Here is a 22322-nt window from a genome sequence, read left to right on the forward strand (position 1 = left end):
AAAAAGGCCTGTCAAAAAATATGGGAATTCTTGGTCAGTGGCAGAAGAGAGCAGGGAAGCACATATTTCTATGAGCTAATCCAGCTGCAGCACTGGCGCAGAATTTTCAGCCTTCAGGATGGGTTTTTATAGAATCACAGCTCTAGAAAGGACTAGTAGACTATTAAATCAGCACCTTGCCCCATGATAAGTGTTTCTGTGCCAAACTTGTTGCAACTGAAACATGTTATCCATACACCCAAGTAGTATTAATTCTATTTAAACTTATTCTGTCTAGTACTTATTTATTTTATTTATTTTAACACTGACAGGCCACCCTTCAGGGGCAGCTTACAATAATGAAAAAATATATTACAATATAATAAAGCAACTGTATACTGAAAACCACAGAAGCAGTTAAAGAGAATAATAAAATTGCTAGAGCAACTGGGCACATCTCCCTCCTATACAACGGCTGGGACAAGTGGAACTTTGATTCTACAGCGAAAGCCAATGAGGTCTAAAAAACAGACTGATGGCCTTAGATTTTCAACAAGTTCATTGCTCAGCCTTGGAAAAGTAAACAGCCCAATTCAATCTGTTCACTTGTACATGTGTTCGTGTGAATGACTGTATCTGTATAAAGTGAACCAGACTGTATAAAGTGAACCTGTGTACAGATCCATCAAATGCATGGTACACGTAGGAAGCGTACTGCTGTGCCTGTGTTTAGCATAAAATGTGAACAGCTGTACCTGTGTTGAACACAATAGTGCCATTCACACAACTGGGCGGGTGGGGAGGTGTAAGCCTGGTTCAACTCACCTTCCCCTCGGATGAGCACTTGAATGTTGCTGGGTGCACGGAGAACGCTCCCAGACAATCCACGCTGTGTGGATTGTGTGCCTCCCAGACAATCCACACAGAGCTCCAGAGGCTGGGACAATGCATCCCGGCCTCTGGATATCCCACAATGCACTATGCGACATGCGTGGTGCATTGAGGGATTCCCCCAGGAAACAGGAACTCTGTCTCTGTGTCCGCTGGGGCTGAATGTAGCCTCAGCAAACACATGATCCTGGTGCCCGGCTTAAGGGCATGCTTGAGGTTAGGTTGCGTGTGAGAACAGCCTCAATGTGTGAATGGACCTATGCTCTTTCAGTTTCAGTTCCTCATGTGAAAAATTGGAATAGCAGAGACCTACCTTTATAGGGTTATTGTGAAGATAAACATAACAAATATTATACAGCACTTTGGCCATTAAGACATCTAAATCAGATGTATCTGTCATAGTAGTAGATGAAGAAGGCAAAAAAGCAGAGAGGGTTGTTGAATCATGCAGCCATCACAGTAATAGTGAAATGTGTGATACTGATGGGCTTAACAGCAGTTAATTCATTCATTCACATGGGTAACAAGAGCTGGTCTTGTGGTAGCAGGCATGAATTATCCCCTTTGCTAAGCAAGGTCTGCCCTGGTTTGCATTTGAATGGGAGACATGTGAGCATTGCAAGATAAAGCTGTGATGGAGATTGAGGAGCAAATAGCCACCCATGCTCCTAAAGGTTGCTGCCCGCTTGAAAAGGTCATATGAGGGGGCTCTGCTCCAGGTGCCGACAATGAGGGAGGCTCGGCTGTTGTGTACGCATGGCAGGGCCTTCTCTGTTGCTGCCCCCAGACTCTGGAATGCTCTTCCAGTGATTATTCGCTCTTCAATCTCCATCACAGTTTTTATAAAGCATTTGAAATCTTGGCTTTTTACCCAGGCTTTTATATGATTGTCTCTACTGCTGCTTCTTTGTATATTTTGTATGGTTATTTTATGCTTGTATTTTAAATCTTTTTAGTCAGATCTATGTTTTTATATTTTAGCTTATATTTTAATTGTGTATTTTGTATATTCTTGTTTTAATTTTTGTGTGAACCACCTTGGGATTCTTTTAATGAAAGGTGGTATATAAATTTAACGGTAACAATATAACAACAAATGAGTCATGCTTTCAGTTATTTGCTCTGGTTTGTAGTGCTTGAAGTTGAACTTTCACACCTCCACCCTACTCCCATCCCTGAGATCAGATGTATAAAGTCCAATGTCAGAACAGCTCACACATCTGACTGTGAGGACTCTTGACGTTATAGAGATAGAGGGAGAACAAGATGCACACCACTGGTACTTCCTGGTTCTGGTAATTCGTATGCTATCCAAAGCTGCTCTTTGTGTATCACCTTCCAGGACTGGACTGAACAAGGTGAGCCCATTAAGACGGCTGGCTGAAGCAGCTACCGCAGGTGGCAGATTGGCATAGTGTCAGATTGGTTGATTCCACTGACCTGCCACCTCTGGCCAGCTCACTCAGTCCCATCTCTCAAAACCTCTCCCAGCAGCAGCAGCAGATACACACACACGTGCGCGCACACACACACGCGCGCGCCACTGCTTAATGCGCCACTTTTCAAGTGCAGGGGCATTCCCTATAGTAAGGCGGGGGGAAGGAAAGAGAAAGGGGTGGCAATTTTTTATTTTTGTGACAGTTCGATGGAGTTCAGCCAGACCCGATTCGAACCGAACCAGCCAAACCAGTTCTTTGCACACCCCCAATGCTATCTGACTCTTGAATGCTTTGAAAGAAGACACAAGATGATGGGAAGAGGCTGTCAACAAGCACCCTCCTCTCCTAGCCCCATGCTCCCTTTATACCCTGCAGTGGTGGGTGGAGCTGGCCCTGTAGAAAGGCAGGATGGGTGGCATTTGCACTTCACCTCAGGTACTCAAATACCTCGTACTGCCCCAGGACTCAGTAGGGCTGTTCACACAACCACAGAATAGCAGAGGTGAATGCCTCCTTCCAAAAATCAGATTCACAAAGGAAGTGGTAGGATGAAGTATGCTTGGAAGAGGGGTACAAGTGTAGTCACCCAGTTCATTGTGTTGGAGAGTGGTCTGAACACCCAAGTTGATTTGTGGGTCTCTGGTGTCCTCCTTACCCATTTCCTCAGAGGAGTGAAGGTGTGCAGGCTCAGAGGTCAGTACAGAGTTCACAACCCTGCGAGGTGCCTGGAGTACTAGGAAAGGATTAAACATCTTCTTCTCTCTGGGTTTCAGACATCAAGTGTTCAGGAGGTGGGGCCAGAGCCTGCCAAGGCATGATAAAGGTATCCAAATCCATTTGATGGGCCTGTGTCCACCTCCTGCTCTTTCATGGCCAATGGGAGGGCAGCCATTGCCATCATGAAGCTTTCCCAGATTGCTGGCAGGAGAGAGGAAGCTGGAAATGTATCCAGTCCCTTGGAGGACCTTCCATGAAAGGGCTTGCAAGGGCCGATTTCAGCTGAGAAGCTGCTGCCAGTAGGGATGTGCGAACAAGTTCAGGAGTCCGGTGGTCTGGGGTCGAACCGAACCTCCCCGGTTCCAAAACCGAAATGCCGCACAAGTTTGGAATTTTCTAAAAAAATTTTTTTTTACCTTCAGCCCCTTCGGAGGGGGTGTTCCTGTGGGCGTCCGAGAAGGTTCCCCTTCCCTGCCGGCCTCTCAAATCACCGCCGCGGCCCGTCCAGACCCTCTTTTTTGCCCCATTTGGGCCTTGGTAGATTGTTGCGGTGGCCATTTTGGAAGTCATCATGCATGCGCAAATGGCCTCTGTCAGGCCTAGAATGGCCCTGGGCCTCGCAGATCATTTGCGCATGTGCGACAGCCATTTTAAAAAAATGGCTGCCAAAAACAAAATGGCTGCCACACATGCGCAAATGGTCTCTGCGAGGCCCTGGGCCATGCCTGGTCTGGACTCGAACTGAACCGGGCCAGCCGGGTCCCTGCACACCCCTAGCTGCCAGCCATGATCGCTTTTACATGGCATGGTTTGTGCAGCATAGCAGATATGTTGATTGTGTGATGGAAACAGGGTAACATCTTTCCTGGGTTCCTACCCACCTCACTATGGTCGTGTGAGTGAGCCTATTGGTTGCAAATGTTCTTTTGGCTTGCATTTTAAGCTACCCATCTGCCTCAGATGAAAATGAACCAACTGCAAGCAGTGTCAAGAGTTTGTGAAGCAGTCTGAAAACCTGAAGGATAAGAAGGGGCTCAGCATTATCAAGTGGCTTAAAGACAGTGTACATGATTCTACTGTGACAGCTCTTCGAAACCATAATGCTTGAATTATAGATGAGAGAAACAACTCTGTCACTATCACCTGAAACTAAGATAAACCAATAAATATAGCAAATGATTTCAAAACCTAAACCACATACCTTGGCAGAGTTTACTGCAGGGTTGCCAAGGGCCATAGATATTCCAATAAAACTGCTGAGGTTTATCTTCAATAGGGATATTGAATGTGTATCGGACGTCAGGGTTGTATAAATTACCCACTGATAAAACCTGAGGCGAGATACCGAAAAACATAAAATGAATTGAAGATCTGGTCTTCTTGTTCCAAACCAAAATGATAGAAGCAATTTTCTTTTTAAAAAAGCATATATTTTTAACCTGAAGGATTATTTCTTGATCAATACGGTATGTAGAATTGATTCGTTCAACTGAAGTGTTTGAACCACTGTATTCTATCACAGCATTTCCGACTCTGATTTCCTTTTTAAACATGCTGACAACATAGTCTCCATTTAATATGAAGCCTTCATTACTTGACAATGCTATGTACAGAGAAACAAACAAACAAAATCAGTGTAATTTGCCTTGCACAAACCAGAAGGAATGTTATTTGACTCAAAATACATTTTATATCCAATTTGCATAATGTTCAAAATGAACACCGGAACTTAATTTCCAGAAGCAACCAAAGCAGAACAAAACTGTAGGGAATCACAGACCACCTACACTGATGTATTCCCCACAGATTCCTATGGATTATACTACGGTAAATAATCTGGAATAGTTTGCTTCATCCAAATATTGCACTCTTCCAATATTCCTAACTACAAAATAAGTCATTTAGTCATCAAAATACGTCATATAGGACAGGTTTTGGGACTTGAGCTAGGTTTGTGTCTTGCTAGAAAAGACAATGATCCATCTGACCCTCTTTCTAATAGTTCCTACTATTACTACTAATATTTATATACCACTTTAGCAACAAAAGTTCTCAAAGACGTTTACACAGGGGGGGAAATCCCCAAAGGACTCACAATCGATAAAGAAACAGAGTAGACATCAGCAGCAGCCACTGGAAGGATGCTGTGCTGGGGTTGGATAGGGACTCTCCTCTTGCTAAAAAACATGAAAACCACCACTTTAAAAGATGCCCCTTTGCTCCATTAGCATGAAATGCTACAGAGGGTGTGCATGTGAACAGAGGTCAGCAGTGAAAGCCTTTGTGTGTTAGTACTTACAGCGTGATTGTGTGGAACGTCAAGTCTGTTTTTTTCTATAGTATTTCAGACTAGATATTCTTAGGCCTGGACAAGCAGCACAAATCCAGTTCTAAACTGACCAACCAAGCATTTGAAGCTCTTTTGTACTAAGAAGTCAGAATTGGTGAACCACAGCAGAGACCAATTTGCTCTAGCAGTCACATCTTAAGTGATCGAAGGAGATTGTACATTCATTTTCAGGCTACTGCCACTGAGTGGCAGTCAAGGAGAGCATGTGTGAACATACTAGCCATCTTGGCCAAGTGGCTACCAGGCTGGGGAGAGGGGTCCAGACTGCATAGTGCAAGCACTACAATGCTGCATTGGCATACAGGCCTCTATATGGCCTGTACAAGACAGTCCTTTATTTTCATACAGCAGATGACATGTGCTTCAACCATGGAGAGGGGGAGTATATAGGAAATCGTGCAAACATGAAGGAAGTTTCATAGTTCTTCACAAGATCAGAGGCACCATCCAACAGATGCTTGTGAGATTAACATAAGAACAGAAGAAGGTCCTTCTAATGGGTTCTGTTACCCCCAGCAACTGGAATCCAGTGGCATACTACTTTGAACATGGAGAGTTCTACATAGCCATCCATTGAGCCATCATTAACAATTGAAGTGGATGTTCCACTTAGTGTAAATGCCAGCCACACAACATTAGCATATATAAAAAATCATCTTGATGGGAGGAAACGCTAGTTTCCCATCATATTATTTTGGTAGTGTGAATCCTGGGGAACTGTTTCTCTACCCTAAACAGGAGAACTTTCTGGAGCAAACTGTTCTGGATTGTATTTAAGAATTCACTGATGGCTATGAAATTCCCACAAAGAAATCACAGCATATGAAACACCCTGTACTTCTCATCTTGCGAGAATACTCTGATTCATGACAGTGAATTTGCTTTCAGTTTCAGCTGAAATTTGAAACAGGTGTGTAGCAAGCTTGGGATGGGTCCTGGGTCAAGAAGTGAAAATGGGTCCCAGCCTCCTCGCCTTCTCCTCCTTCTACCCCCCCCACCCCCGCATCTTTGCTGGAAGGACATGGTAAAAAAATGCATTTCCTTTCTCTTGCTCCTATGAAAATGATATCACACAGACATTCAGATATTTTCACATACACACACTTACGTGTGCTCATTCATTTGGCTCAGAAACTTTTTTTTTTACTTTTACTAACTACAATCACCTAACATATTCATACAAAATTAATAGCAGTATCTATCTTTCTTATTCATTCATTCACACTCTCTTACACACACACACACACACACACACACACACACACACACACACACACACACTCTACGTCCAATTTTTCTACAGGACATTGAGTCCCATATTTTGTTCCAGTATTTAGGAGTAAATTGAACTCATTTGCTAAGCAGCAGAGAAAATGAGGAGTATGGTTTTACCCTGTTCTTTTTAATGAGGGCAGAATTTTAAAAAGGGTTCCTAAACTCCTTTAATTGAAGATCTTTTCAGCTGTTTTAGCTTCAAGAGGAAATGAAGGCAGGAGGAATGTCAGGCAGCATCCTTCCCTCCTCTTTTCCTTGTGACTGGCTAGCTGATGCTCAGTGACATTTTGCTTGCTGTTGAGTCTGCCAGTCAGTCTAAGGGAGGGGCGGGCTAAACCAGAGCATAAGTCAGGAGAAGAGTGGAGAAAAGAGGGAGGCTGCCTGACACTCCTTTCCTCTCCCATCCTGCCCTCCTGGAGAGAACTTGTCTTTCCTGAAGTCAAGATTGTCCTCTGATCAGCAGCCAACATCATGCCAGTGAGGCAGGGAGGTGCCCCGGTGTGAATGAAGGCACTTGTGAGCAACTGGTAAGTAATTAAGGAGTTCAATCTGTTAGTGAGTACTATCTGTGAAGTGTAGACCTAACTCTTACACTGGAAGAAAATTGTGAGTTGTCCTTCAAGCCACAGGTTACATCAAAACATATACATGAATGCAGCCTTTGGAGAAACCTACCTCTTCTACAGCTGCACTGCTAGTAGGTTAAGATTATTGCTCTTTATTGCTACAATTAAAATGCCTCAAGTCCCTACTAGCCTTCAGACAAAACTGCAAAGTTTATTTTTAAATATAGGTCCTTCATATTGTAGCATGAATATAGCCAACTGGCTAAGTTTCACTTAGACAAATAAGCAAATACTGTATACCAACAACAAAACAGCCCCCTACATTCAAACAAATTTCAGGAACGCAACAGTTAACCTGCTAGGCCTGTTTTCCTAAATCTCCTAAAGCACATTTGCTTTATATTCAGATACAAGTATAATATACACAAATCAATAAACGTGCATGCACTTTTGGAGTACAGGCATCCTAATTAACTCCAAGACACAAACTTCTACTATGCTCATATACACATATGCATTATCAGGTGCGTAACAACGATTGGGCAAGGGGAGACAGTTGTCTGGGGGCCCCACTGCCTGGAGGGACCCCCCAGAGGCACCTCATGTGACTCCCCATTGCCTCCTGCCCAGCCCCAAGACCCTTCAGCCACTTGCCCTGTTCGCCGTCTCTCCAGCTTGTTCTCCTGGCCGGCAATCCAGCAGCAGGCAAGCTGCAAAGAGCTCCTTTTCTCCCGCCTCTCAGCTGATCGGCGGGTGGGCGGGGCTTCCATGGAGGCCTCGTGTAGGCCTCTGTGAAGCCTGAACTCCAGTAGGGCCCAAGCCAGCCAGGAAGGAGGAGGCAGCCAGAGTGGCCACCACTGGTCTCTGCAGCAGCAGACCCCTTGCTGCCTTGCCCAACCCAGCCCAGCATTTGCCAGGTAGAGTGTGAACTCCTTTTTGTGGTTACCTTCCCTGCCCCCCCCCCCGGATATATAGGCATCTGCTTGCCATAGGGCTTGGATATGGGGGGGAGGGACTGAGAAGTCTCTGAATATTTATTTTTAAACAGCTTGGAAAATTTGCTGGCTTAAAAAAAACTATCTAAAAAGTCCTATAAGTGGCTTGTTTCATGGCAGAAAATTACAAAAACTTCTGGAAGAAACAGTATTATATTTATTTTATTCATTCATTTATAAATGCACTTATGTTCAAGTTGTTTTGCAACCCAGAAGGTCTGAGTGAGAACTGTGAAGCATGTCTTGTGCTTTTATTTTATTTTATTTTTCTTGTGTGTGAACTGCTCCCCAATAACTCGCAGGGACTTCAGGGTAAATCTGGCCATGTGAATGCAGCACCTCCATTCCAGAGGAGAGGTGTGTTAAAGGGCTTTAAAAGGCTCCTGTGAAAAACCTCCTGGAATCGAACTTGACTGAATTTGTTCAGAATTCTGAGAAAACAAACACAGGCTCACCCTTCATGGTTGAAAGTCTCCTTTGCTAATCTGCAGCAAGGGGCCCATTTTAATCATTCATCTTTCTAGTGTGTTCTAGGCATTAAAAGTAAAACAAATGTATAGTACTCAATGTATATCACTATATATTGTGACGTGTGCGTGTGTGTATTCAGTGAAATGTATTTCCAGGCAGCATACTTATTTTGGAATATCAGACTTAAATCCTTGGGGGCCTGGGGTGTGTGGAGGCCCTGGACTTTGAGTGGGGGGGGGCCCATTTTAAAATCTCGTCTCTGGGCCCATTCCAACCTTGCTACACCCCTGTGCATTATACCCTCTACAGTCACCTCAATCTTGCACACATCACAGTCTATCACACACATTTATTAGCTCACTCTCTTATCCTCCATACGCACACCTATTATACACTCCTTCATAGCTATATGCATGTTAGTCTAAACATACAATGGAGAATCAACTGTTTGACCAATGTCTTATTATGTGTTTTGCTTCATGCCAAACTTGAGCTATGCACAAAAATGCCAAAAGCTTAAAATTCTAAAAGCTTTTTTAAAAGGGACGGTTTCCTGAAAACAGCAGTCTGTGCACAACTTCACACTAATGCGATTAGGTAGTTAATTTCCTAAGTTAGTTTCCTCACCATTTCACCCATCACAGCCACTACTTTGCCCTAAAGGAGTGCTTTGCATAGAACAGGAGTTCTTTGCACAGGATGGCAAGAGATAAGGAATAATACACTGCTTTGAGACATTCACAGTATATAGAATCCAGGCACTCTTATTTCTCATGCACTGGTAGCTTTTATGGAGTCAAATATTGCAAATGATATTTGAGACTCTTTTCTTGTTGAAGACAATATAGGGGTGCTTCCCCAAACCATAAGTTGTGATTAAATTCCTTCTAATGTTTGACTTTTACTCTCACAAATAGGTCGATAGGTCAACACAAGGGGAGATACAGGTTCTCCATGGCCAGTTGCAGCCAAGAAAGAAGAAAAGCCAATAGAACATGCGGACACCACTGCATCACCCATACAAGATGTGTGAATTAATATTATTAAATACTTCTCCAGGCATCTTTATTATGATACACCTTGTTCTCCTATGCTCTGTCCTAGATTCTGAATGTGATGGCCTAATGTGTTAAGAATGTCTTTGGTGTGAGGCCACTCCACTTTGATGGGGGAGGGACCTTGGACTGGGCGACCTTCCAACCCAGCAGTTCTACTCCAGCTTCTCGAAACATCTGACATGGAAACATCTGCACATCAAGAGTACGAATATGAATACAAAATTTAACTGCAGCCACAGACCAGCAAAACAACAACAACAACAACCCCTAGAAAATAACAAGTGTTATGTTACAGCTGCTATAGCAAACATCACATCTTACCAAGGTAGTTATCATCATCTGGTTTCCCTGAGTAACTATGCTGCCGCACATCAATATTTGTAGCACCAGCTGGTATGCGTACCACAGTGTTATAACCTGGGAAGATAAACTAGAAAGTCAAGCTTCACATGTATTTGTATCTTTTGCTTTTCATGGGCATGGTGAAGGGGGGCGGGGAAGGTACAATGAAAATAAGTGTAATCATCATCTGGTTTTATACCAATTGTAGGTATATGTTTACAGCCTGCATGTAGTAGCAAGAAAATAACATGTCTAGTACTTAAATGGATTTTTGAATATTTTGGTGTTAGACTTTTGACTGCATTGAGTGTGTTTAAGGTGTTTTCTACCCTTGCGTTTTTCTCTAGTAGAGCTTTCAGTGACAGGTTCTTACCATAGAGCACAGTATTGAATGTCCCTGCAACAGTTTTGCATGACGAATTATCACCACCACACACACCACATTTATCTCTTCTGGCTTTCGAATTGAGCACATGATCACATCCAGCTTGCTTTAGAGAAAGAAAAATTCAGAACTAAATTGAACAAATATAAAAACAGGATAGAATTTACAGGGCTCCAAATTAAAAACACACATCTGCCATGTGAAGGCCTTCAACAGTCTCATTCATTCTTTTCTTTTTCAGTATCCTCAGTTAAGCTATAATTATAACCATCTTCCAATTAGAACTTGAAAAACGAGTCTCTTCCAAGCCTATCATGTGAAGTGCAAAACTATGTGGGTTGGGGAAGGGGAGAAAGGTGCAGTGGGGAGAGTTACAAGAGCTTCAGATACAAACCCACCCTAGTTGTGCCATATGAGCATGACTAGGGCTTATACCAAAAGTGCAATAATAATAGCCTTATTAACTTTTCAGCTACTCATGGTAACAAATGCAGAAAAGTCTTTTTTGATCCAAGTGTCATGGAAATATTTTAGATCTTTTACACTGAGAGGCAGGATATACATAAATACCCACATACATACATAAATTGAAATGAGATCTAGCAGTTCGCATTGCATAATGCTATATTGCCAACTTTAGATGTAGTGCAGCCAATCTTCTTCCTTTTTTCAAATCTACACTTCTTGATAAATAGGACTTCTGAGAAAAAAGTGCTGAACGTGCAACATAACCTCACTAATACATATCCTAGGATCAAAACCAGGCCTGCTCAACTTAGGCCCCCCCAGCTGTTTTTGGACTACAACTCCCATAATCCCCAGTCACAGTAGTCAATAGCCAGGGGCTGTGGGAGTTATAGGCCAACATCTGCAAGAGAGCCAAAGTTGAGCAGGCCTGATCAAAACCAATGGCTCAGTACAATGTAGAACAACACCCTGAGTACCTCAGGGTGCCCCTGATCATCTTGGTTGCCCTCTTCTGCACCTTTTCCAGTTCTAAAAGGACACTGCAGAACTGGAAAAGGTGCAGAAGAGGGCAACCAAGATGATCAGGAGCCTAGCGCACTGTTCTTATGAGGCAAGGCTACAATACCTGGGGCTATTTAGTTTAGAAAAAAGACGACTGCGGGGACACAGGATAGAGATCTATAAAATCATGCGTGGTGTGGAGAAAGTGGATAGAGAGAAATTCTTCTCCCTCTCACATAACACAAGAACCAGGGGTCATCCCATGAAATTGATTGCTGGGAAATTTAGGACCAGTAAACGGAAGAATTTTTTTCACACAACACATAATCAACTTGTGGAATTCTCTTCCACAGGATGTGGTGACAGCCAACAACCTGGAAGGCTTTAAGAGAGGTTTGGATAACTTCATGGAAGAGAGGTCTATCAATGGCTACTAGTCAGAGGGCTATAGGCCACCTAGAGCCTCAAAGGCAGGATGCCTCTGAGTACCAGTTGCAGGGGAGTAACAGCAGGAGAGGGGGCATACCTTCAACTCCTGCCTGTAGGCTTCCAGTGGCATCTGGTGGGCCACTGTGTGAAACAGGATTCTGGACTAGATGGGCCTTGCGCCTGATCCAGCAGGGCTGTTCTTATGTTCTAATAATTGCTACTATTGTATTTCTCAAATAAAAAATAACTCTGAACTTAAGATGATACTTAAAAAAAAAGCATACACCTGTATTTACCTGAAAGTAAGAGGGTTCTGAATTTAAGACAATCCCCCTGATTTCTAACATGAAAGAACTAGGAAAAAACCTAGTCTTGGAATTAGGTAAATACAGCAGTTTCAGACAGGTTATTTCTCCTGTTATCTTTCAGGACTAGTTGCAGAAAATCAGAGAATCAAGGGGAACAAGAAACTCAATTTCATGTTTCTGATCTTCTCACAACATCCGACAGGAAACGTTAACATCTCTCCTACAGTGGTTTTATTAGTGCAATAAAATAAAGTGTAAAGTGTATTATTAGTGTAAAAATAATAAACTGGGCCTTTTGATGCCTTTAAACGGTGGCACATAGCAACTACTGTACATAGCCATGCACAAGAGCCTAGAGGTCTCAGTCCCTTCCACAGCATTTATGTGATAAATGTGCCCCGCCATCAGCTTGAAATGCTTTATTAGCTGAGTTCAGACATAACATAATTCCATGGTTTGAGATATCCATAGTTAAGAATCCGAACCATGGTCTGAACTTCCAGATACACAACAGACACTCTACGATTTAGAGCGGCTTGCCTGCTTTTGTTTCCCATCTGCTCAGAATACAGCTTCATAAGGTCACTCCTATTGCCATGGTACAGCAGCCTCTTGAAAAGTAGACAAACCTTGAACAGTGGTTTGTGAATTCACATATTATGCAAAGCTGCAGTGAGGCTATTCACATGATCATATGGGAGTGATCTGGGGGAGGGGAAGAGCTCCTACCCTGTTCCAGAGAGACGAGCAGAGCCTCTGCTTGGCTCTGCAAACCCTGCACCTAGACGAGCACAGCAACTGGGAGCTTGAAACAGAGAAGGTCCTCCCAGGAGCAAGAGAAACTTTCCAGCATGCATTGTGCTGCCAGGAGAAGGGGAAATCTCATGATGTCAGCATCCACCCTCTGATTGGTCACAAGGGGAGCAGCAGGTCTTATACAAGCCATTTTGAGGAATGGACCATGGAGAGTAGGGATGTGCACGAACCTGTTCAGTGGCCCTTTTATGGGCCTCCGAACAGGTTCAAACACAGGCCTGTTTGAAGGCTCGATGACTGGGGTGTCTGCCTTTATGGGAGGGGGAGGGTGCATCCCCCCCCCGGCTGTGTTTCCCCTGCCAGCACTCGGTTTCCTCAAAGTCCGTCGGGGTGGCAGCGTACCTCCCTGCTGTCCCGTTGCCCCCTTTACTGGAAGTAACTGGAAGTACTCAACATGCCTGCATTGAGTACTTCCTGCAGGTTTGAGCACACTGGGTGGGAAGGATTCCCGTGAGTCCACACTAGCCTGGATAGCTGGTTTACTGTCTCCAGAACTCTTATTCATGGTCATGTGAGTGGGGCTAGTTAGTACTGGTTTGCAATCAATTTCAAACCACAGTTTCAGATTTTGGTTTGTTAGTTCCAAACAAACAATGGCTTGTTTAGCTAAACAAACCATGATTCCACATTATATCTGAACCCAGACATTATTTCATCATTTGGGGCATTGAGAAAATATACTAAATATTGTGATAATTTGTCAGGGGGGTAACATGACATAGAACCTTGGAAGGGAAATGTTACAGCCTAATAAGACTCTTTAGTTAAATTAAATATGAAGAATATGATATAGAACTATCACCTTATATGAGAAGAAGATAGATAAATTGACCCTTACTTGAAGACAGCTTTCTAGCTAAACAAAAGAAAGCAGCATTTACCCGACAAAGTCCTTGTACACAGATATCATTTGTGTCTGGGCCGCAAGGGGTGCCATCAATAACCCTGTCCCTGAGCTGGTAATAGGCTGTGTTTCCTGCCACTCTGCAGAAGAGCTTGCACCGATCTTTCATTAAAACTGTCAAGGGAAAAAAAATCAAGTTATTTTAGTGCAATTCTTCTGCTTTGTATAGTGAGAGCTGCTTGTTGTCTCACAACGCTGCATAAATATCCCTTTCCTCACAAGCTGTTGTTGAGAAAACAGATAGCTGGCACCTCCTCAGCCAAAAGAGATGATTCTTTGCTTAATGTGGGGTACCCAGCTCAATTATCAGGGAAAAATGGGGCAGAGCTACAGGCTGATGATGGCTTCCACCAGACAAGGGCTTGGCAGTAAATTGGTCAATGGAAACTCCAATGAAGAAGATGCTGGCTCAGGAACAAGCAAAATTAAAGGAATAAACAATGAGAAAACAATGAATTTTAAGCTAGAGGTCAAACAAAGACTCAAATTCCAGGTAAGCTTGATCTTAAGCTTGATCTCTGGACAAGAAGTCGCCTTGTCCAATTTTTGCCCAAGTTGCTACAAGGTGACTTTCCTCACACAGTTAACTAGCAAGACTTCAGTTATCAGACCCTGAAATCTAGTGATTTTTTTGGTCCATATTTGGTTGACAAACTCTCTCAAGACATGGTGATTTGCTATTTCATCATGTGGGGGAGCCTTTGTGAGACCAATTCACTGCAGTAATATTGAGGGGGAAAGTCACTTCATGATAACTCTTTCATCTTGAAAATGGTACTATGAATCAGCCCTAGATTTAAGGTGAGCACATATGATGATGACTAATAATGATGATGAATAAAGCTTGCAGAAGGGAAAGGGGGTAGATGTAAGTTCCCTGTAAAAGGCAAGCTGCTAGCAATGCTGGATATACTTACTTCCACTATATTTAGGAACCCAGCGCACATTAGGAGGTAGACCGTTAATGTTAAAATGTTTCCCATCGAAGACTGCACATTGTTCATCACGGAAATCTTTCTTTTGCTTAGAGCATGGTTCAGTGTTACAGGATTTAAATTTCATTCTGCGTCCCACACAATATTTTCCACCATTCTTTGGTCTAAAACGTGAAATTAGAAAAAAATGTACATTTGCAAATTACAACATAAAAAACCCATCATACATTCTCAGCTTCAATCCATCAGTATTTGAAACTGTGACTACTCCTTTCAGTGTCTCACTTCATTTCAGCATGCCAAGCCCTACCATAACCTGGGCCATGTCTCCAATTTAGACATGGAGATAGCTGTCATTGAAAGTCACCATGCTGTTCCCAAGTCAGTCAGCCAGCCAGAATGCTAAGTATTAGGTTGCCACCTGTCCTGAATTAGGAAGTAGCTCCTTCAGGATGAGGAAACCGTCAAAACAAAACAAAATGGTGTGCGAAAGGAGCTATTACACTCTGTGCTCAAGGTTACTCTGCACAAAACAAGAGGGAAACATTTAGCAACCTGACATGAGTTTAGGTCTGCAATATAGAAGATCCACTAAGGAAACAAACACACATAGTAGGCAACCAAAGGCTCAATAAACTATTTCACTGCCTGCCTAGGTATACAAAAGCAGAAGGGTTGTCAGGCACCTGGCACGCCACAATGTATAGGCTATATGTAGCTTGGTGGGTCACAAGTTGTGCACTACTTGCTCTGCAATCATTTTCTGAGCAAAATTTAGGATATCTCCTTGATTCTGACTGAAAACCACTGACATGGCCCTCCCATTGTTAGGAGGAAAGACGAGAAAGGAACTGTTGCAAAATATTCTCACAATGCACCTCATTCATATGTGTCAGCATGCAGTCTTCTCTCTACAGAGATTATCTATGCAGCAGGATAATTGTCACATATGAAGCAGTTCTCAGATTGCAAGACAGCATCTTGATCAAGGCCTAGTCACTTAATGTTACCACTTTTGAATTCTAGATTAAAAGTCTGATGGACCATATTGGTTCTCAGTCACTGCAAGACTCATTTGACTGGAGTGAAAAAGGTGATTGGAAATCTATTTTCCTTCATGATTGACTGACTGATTGATTAGGTGCTGTCAAGTCAGTGGCATCCTCCTTGCTCCTGGTCGTCCTCTTCTCTTTCCTTCAACTTTTCCCAACGTTATAGACTTCTCAAGGGAGCTGGGTTTTCGCCTAATGTGTCTGAAGTATGATAGTTTGAGCCTGGTCATTTGTGCCTTGAGTGAAAATTCTAGATTGGTCTGTTCTATGATCCATTTGTTTGTTTCCCTGGCTGTCCATGGGATTGTCAAAAGTCTTCTCCAGAACCAAGGTTCAAAAACATCAATGCTTTTTCTATCTTGCTTCTTCAAAGTCCAGCTTTCACATCCATGGAGTGTAACAGGAAAAACCATGGTCCAAATGATTCTAATCTTTGTAGGTGTAGACACATCACAGCATCTAAATACCCTTTCCAAGGCCTTCATTGCAACCCTATCAAGTGCTACTCTGCAGCGTATTTCTTGACTGCTGGATCCTTTACTGTTGATGGTCAATCCTAAAAGGCAGAAGCTATCCACCACTTAAATGTCTTCATTGTCAATTCTGAGGCTGGTTGCTGTACCTGTTGTCATTAGTTTAGTCTTCTTTACATTTAGTGGTAGTCCTATTTTTTCACTGTGTTCCTTGACTTTGTTGACTTTCATTACTAGAGCTTGCAGATCATACCATTCTCAGCTATTAGAGTTGTGTCATCAGCGTAGCATAGGTTATTGATGTTTCTTCCTCCAACTGCAGTCTGTTTCACCATGTGGCTTCCTGTCCTGTGTATAGGTTTCTCATGAGAACAATGAGATGTTCTGGGATACCCATTTTCCTAAGGATATTCCACAACTTGACATGGTCAACGCAATTGAAGGTAGTCAAAAAAGCACTGTAGTCAATAAATCACATACAGGTTGAGTATCCCTTATCCAAACTGCTTAAGACCAGAAGAGTTCTGGATTTCGGTCTTTTCCGGATTTTGGAATATTTGCATACTGTAATGAGATATCTTGGGCATGGGATCCAAGTCTAAACATGAAACGTTACTGTATGCTGTATTTTATTTTTTTTAGGTTTTATTATATAAAGTATATAAAAACAAATAAGCATTGAATTTACAATACCTACAGGTAGCTGTAATGTAATGAAAACTAATTGCGAGAAAATTTTCAATGCAATAATGTTGCTGGTCATGTTAGAATCAAACATGACATTTTAGGTGGAGATGAAATTCAGATTTCATGTGAAAATAATGTTTGGTCGGTGCTGTGGGCGCACGCCATGGTGGTTTCTGGATTTTGGAGCACTCTGGATTTTGGATGTCTGGATTAGGGATACTCAATCTGTATTGACTCCTCTCTGGTATTCATTGGGTTTCTCAATTATCCAGCATGCATCAATAATAATGCCTCCTGTTCCTTGACCTTTTCTGAAACCAGCTTGAACATCCAGCATTTCCCTTTCCACGTAGTGCTCTAAACTGCGTTGGATGATCCTGAGCATTATTTTGCTAGCATGTGCAATTAAGGATTTTCCTTCATAGTGGAAAGTAAATCTGAAATTGTTTTTAAAGAGATCCCATGTTTTTCAAATTATGAACCTTATGAATTTTCACTCGAGGCACAAACGACCAGGCCCAAACTATCATACTTCAGAAACATGCAAAAACCCAGCTCCCTTGAGAAGTCCATAATGCTGGGGAAAGTTGAAGAAAAGAGAAGAAGAGGACAACCAGCAGCAAGGTGGATGGACTCGATTAAGACAGCAATGAATGCACCACTGAGAGACCTTAAAGGCCAAATGGAAGATGGATCATCCTGGAGAGAATCTACCTATGTGGTCACTAAGAGTTGACACCAACTTGATGGCATTTAATAAAGCAATCAAAAAAGTTTTATTAAGATCATATGGATGTTTTATTTTAAAAGAGTGACAACCATCTATAGGATTCTGATCCACTAGAAACTGGATCTGACGGCTGCTCACAAAAACCTTTCAAGTCAATTCCATTTTCCAATGCAATTTATGTTAGAGGCACTATATTGTATATATGGAATTGTCACAAATTGTAGGAACCTGGTTTTGCTGCCAAGCTATCATTCATCAGCTTCACAGTGCCATAATGAAACTTCCTTTCAATCAGAAAGTGTGGGTTAAAACACTTACAGGTTTGAAATTGATTTTCCTTTTCAAACTAACCCCAAACAACCACGACACACCATATGAGAGTTGTTTAAAAGCTTTTTAAGCTAAATATTGCTTTTCTTGAAAAAAGAAACAAAAAGAGATAGAGACCTGGTTCTATAGCCTTTGAAGGGTATATATTTCTAAATAAAACATTTCTATTATCCCCAGCATGATATGCCTTTTTAGTAATGGGGCTATTCACACATGCAGGCAAACCTAGGCTAAGGAAACCCAGCCCAGTTTTGCCAGTACGTGTGACCCGCCGGGAGTCATGTGGCTCCTGGCGGCAGCAAACCTGCTTATGGTACCCACCCCTTAGCCCAGGTTTTGTGTGTGAGGGTGCCCAGAAACGGGGTTTAGTGCTTGTGTTGCAGTGCTGCGTCGGTGCTTCCAGTGCCGAGTAAAGGTAAAGTTGTGCCATCAAGTCGGTGTCGACTCCTGGCGACCACAGAGCCCTGTGGTTGTCTTTGGTAGAATATAGGAGGGGTTTACCATTGCCATCTCCCGTGCAGTATGAGATGATGCCTTTCAGCATCTTCCTATATCGCTGCTGCCCAATATAGGTGTTTCCCCTAGTCTGGGAAACATACCAGCGGGGAATCGAACTGTCAACCTCTGGCTTGCTAGTCAAGTCATTTCCCCACTGTGCCGTTAGATGGCTCCAGTGCCGGGAGGCTGCCCATAATGCATCACGCACTCGTGCTGAGCATTATGAGAGTTCCAGGGACCTCCCAAACCTTCCGGCTGCCAGTAATAGCTGGCAAATGTCTGGGCGAGCAATCTGCTCACCCAGCAAGAAGAGCAGGATCATCTGCAGGGGAGTATTTTAAGGTTTCCTTCTAGGCTATCAAACATGTTGTTTGATGGAGAGGTTCGTCCAAACTAATTTCCATAGGCTTTGCTCAAATGTGATTATCACATATGAAGACAGGAAGGAAGTTTCCAACAAATCAGATTCAGTGGTTCTGTAGTGTGGCTGTCTTGGTTGAGTCATATGGTATAACTGATTGTGTAACTACCTTTCTGATCTGCTCCTCTGTTTTCTCTTTAAGGTGGAATTGAATTAGTGGCTGGTTTTGTATATTTAATTACTTTGTAATATGTCTATCAGCTTTCCAGGAAAATGCTTAAGGAGGTTGTGATAATATTAAAGCAATAGAAGAACGCAATTTAAAGCACCGCATAAAAGTCAAATATGAAAGATATGTCCTGGTTGTCAAATGTCTAAATGACTTCCCTTTACAGGAGACATGCTACAGTATGCTCACCCATACAGTATTATTATTACTATTTAATATATACATATACAGTAGTCCCTCGACCTATGAACTACTCGACAACCAACGCCAAAAAAGACTGGAAGTAGTTGGCGGTTTAGATTTGGCTTCCTCGACTTACGAATTTTTAGATGCAGTTTCCTCGACTTACGAGTGTTTCCAGACCTCCGTGGGTGCGCTTTTCGACCTACGAAAATTTCGACTTACGAACGTCCGTTCGGAACGGATTAACTACGTAAGTCGAGGGACCACTGTATTGAGGCTAATCAAATGATCAGCCCTACCCAGGCTTGTGAAGCCCTGGGATCGGGGCTGGCAGCCTGACGTTTGTTTGTTTTTTACCAGGGCTGTTACCTGGATAAAAGGGTGCAAACATGCCCTTTACACCAGGTCCAGGGTTGTGTGAATGCTCGGGCTGCACACAACCCAAGCACACACAGAGTTGGGCACCCAGAGCACCTGATTCACAAGGGAATCCGCCAATGCACCACACTGCTTTTGGGGATGTTGCTGCTGCTTGTGCGGTGCATTCTGGGATCCCTGGAGGCCAGGACTGGCTCTCTCTGCTTGGAGCAGAATAGATCGTGTTGGCATACAACAGTGTGCCAAAGAGGAGATCCCCTCTGCCCACCCTTCACTCCCTTGTTATGGTCGTGTGAACGACTTTACTGTTTTCCATCATCATCAACAGTAAGAGTTCTCAAAGCAGTTTACATTGCAGAAGGAATTAAGAGGATGGTTCTCTGTCTCCAAAAGGGCCAGAGTCTAAAAGGAAACAGAAAGAAGAGACCAGCAGCAGCCACTGGGAGGGTCACAATGTTGGAATGAATAGGGACAGTTGCTTTCCTTGTGTTAAATGTAAGACAGCCACCACCTGAGAGCCACCTCTTAGCAGGGGACAAGCATTGGTATCCAGCAAACACACTGCTCCCACATAGCAGATGAAATGAAGCAGCTTGGCTTAAGCTTTTATTCCACTTTGAGCACCCAGGTGAACCTATTTCACTGAGATGGGTATGGTCAGGGCACTCCTTGATTCCTATCAAAGCATAGTCCTCATGCAAGTCACTTACAGCATTTTACATTTCTATAAAGTGCTCATTCATGTATATGTCAAAAGGCATTACAATGCTGGCAACAAAAGCACATGGGATAAAGCTGTGGGTGTTTAATGTTTTACTACCAATTGGTCCATCAACTTTAATAGGAAGAGATGCTAAGACAGAGATGCACAAGTCAAATACCCTGATGAGCCAGAACCAGCCATGACTTGGTATGCAGGGGCCAAGGTGAATTTTCAGCACATTAATGATGACATTAAAATTAATTATTAAAAATATTAATGAAAGCAATTATTAATTACCCACAGCACAAGGACATACATTTGCAAAGGTCAATTTTGAAGGGGGCTGACCCCTTCCAGATCCATGGGGCAAGGTGGCATTTTGCACCTTACCTCAGGCACCACAATACTTTGGGCCACCTCTGGGGCCAGCAAAAAAGTCCCCGCAGGCCGACTCTGGCCCCCAGGCCTTATTTATTTATTTTACATTTTATATCCCGCTCTTCCTCCAAAGAGCCCAGAGCAGTGTGCTACATACTTAAGTTTCTCCTCACAACAACCCTGTGAAGTAGGTTAGACTGAGAGAGAAGTGACTGGCCCAGAGTCACCCAGCTAGTTTCATGGCTGAACGGGGATTTGAACTCAGGTCTCGCCGGTCCTAGTCCAACGCTCCAACCACTACACCATGCTGGCTTATGTTGTACAGGCCAAGAAGCTTCACCTATATCCCTTCCCTTTCAGTCCCAGCTGCCTCTTCAAAACCTCCTGCTTCACTCCTTCTACATCATAACTCCTTAGCCCTTTACACAAGCCATTTTGGCAATAATGTGAACACAGGGGGCAGTAGCCTGATTGAGGGGCTGAGAAATATGGAGATGCTGGGAGAGTTACTTTCCCATTTTCTCCACCTCACATCTCTTCAACCAAACTGCAATGAAGACATGAGTGAGAGGCTGGGCAACCTGCTCTTCAGTTCTGTTTCCAAAAGGCATTGCGAGTCAAAGCAAAGCAAGACCAGTCTTCAGTGGTGAAGATAGCAGCATAATGGACCCTGCTGCCTGCATGGGGGCAAAGAGAGGAGAGCTGGTCTTGTGGTAGCAAGCATGACTTGTCCCCTTAGCTAAGCAGGATCTGCCTTGGATGCATATGAAAGGGAGGACTTGATGTGTGAGCACTGTCAGAGATTCCCCTCAGGGGATGAAGCCGCTCTGGGAAGAGCAGAAGGTTTCAAGTTCCCTCCCTGGCTTCTCCAAGATAGGGCTGAGAGAGATTCCTGCCTGCAACCTTGGAGAAGATACTGCCAGTCTGTGAAGACAATACTGAGCTAGATAGACCAATGGTCTGACTCAGTATATGGCAGCTTCCCATGTTCCTAACTCAGCAGTAGTTTTAATGGTGGATTTCTCTCATGTGATACCCCTTCTAGCCAATCATGGGTTGAGAAATTTTGATCTGATCAGTAAGATCAGAAGGACTATGTTAAAACTCATTTCTAGTCTGGAGTTCTAATTTTAAGCACTTTATAAAAAAGATTCCTAATCCTAACATAGCCCCAAGCTTGTGCAATAAAATGGAATAAATAAGCAACTGGGTGAAATAAAAATCTAAATATATGGACATACTTCGAAACATTTTCAAAAGTTTTTTTAAAGTTATCCAACTTATTAGTTATTAAATCAATAAACCTTACTGAAGTGAACAAGAACCACTATTTGATAATTAACATGTAAGTCTAGTCATATCTAGATTATTAAGAAAGCAACATACTGCAAAGCAACACGACAGCTTTCTTCTGTCATGAAGATGGATTTTTTAAAATTGTATAATGCACCCTTGAGTGCCTCATTTTATTAATTTGATAACTACTGGAAT

The 22322-nt window shown here is 42.9% G+C and overlaps 1 protein-coding gene and 1 long non-coding RNA gene across 4 annotated transcripts in view; one reads left to right on the top strand and one right to left on the bottom strand.

Moving 5' to 3' along the window:
• Positions 1-22322, bottom strand: part of ADAMTS9 (ADAM metallopeptidase with thrombospondin type 1 motif 9) — a 232188-nt gene that overhangs the window by 113668 nt on the left and 96198 nt on the right. For all 3 annotated transcript variants that reach the window (XM_053297778.1, XM_053297777.1, XM_053297776.1), the window contains 6 exons: positions 14812-14993; positions 13872-14008; positions 10457-10574; positions 10063-10158; positions 4466-4629; positions 4228-4357 (listed from right to left, as the gene is read on the bottom strand). In XM_053297778.1, the coding sequence (XP_053153753.1) occupies positions 4228-4357; positions 4466-4629; positions 10063-10158; positions 10457-10574; positions 13872-14008; positions 14812-14993 (827 nt within the window). The remainder of the gene's footprint in view (positions 1-4227; positions 4358-4465; positions 4630-10062; positions 10159-10456; positions 10575-13871; positions 14009-14811; positions 14994-22322) is intronic.
• LOC128345593 (uncharacterized) lies at positions 7998-10497 on the top strand. The gene is made up of 2 exons (XR_008316531.1): positions 7998-8134; positions 9601-10497. It is a non-coding gene; the product is annotated as an uncharacterized LOC128345593 (long non-coding RNA).

Source organism: Hemicordylus capensis, chromosome 2 (assembly GCF_027244095.1).
Source record: "Hemicordylus capensis ecotype Gifberg chromosome 2, rHemCap1.1.pri, whole genome shotgun sequence".
In the NCBI taxonomy this organism is placed as follows: Eukaryota; Metazoa; Chordata; class Lepidosauria; order Squamata; family Cordylidae; genus Hemicordylus; species Hemicordylus capensis.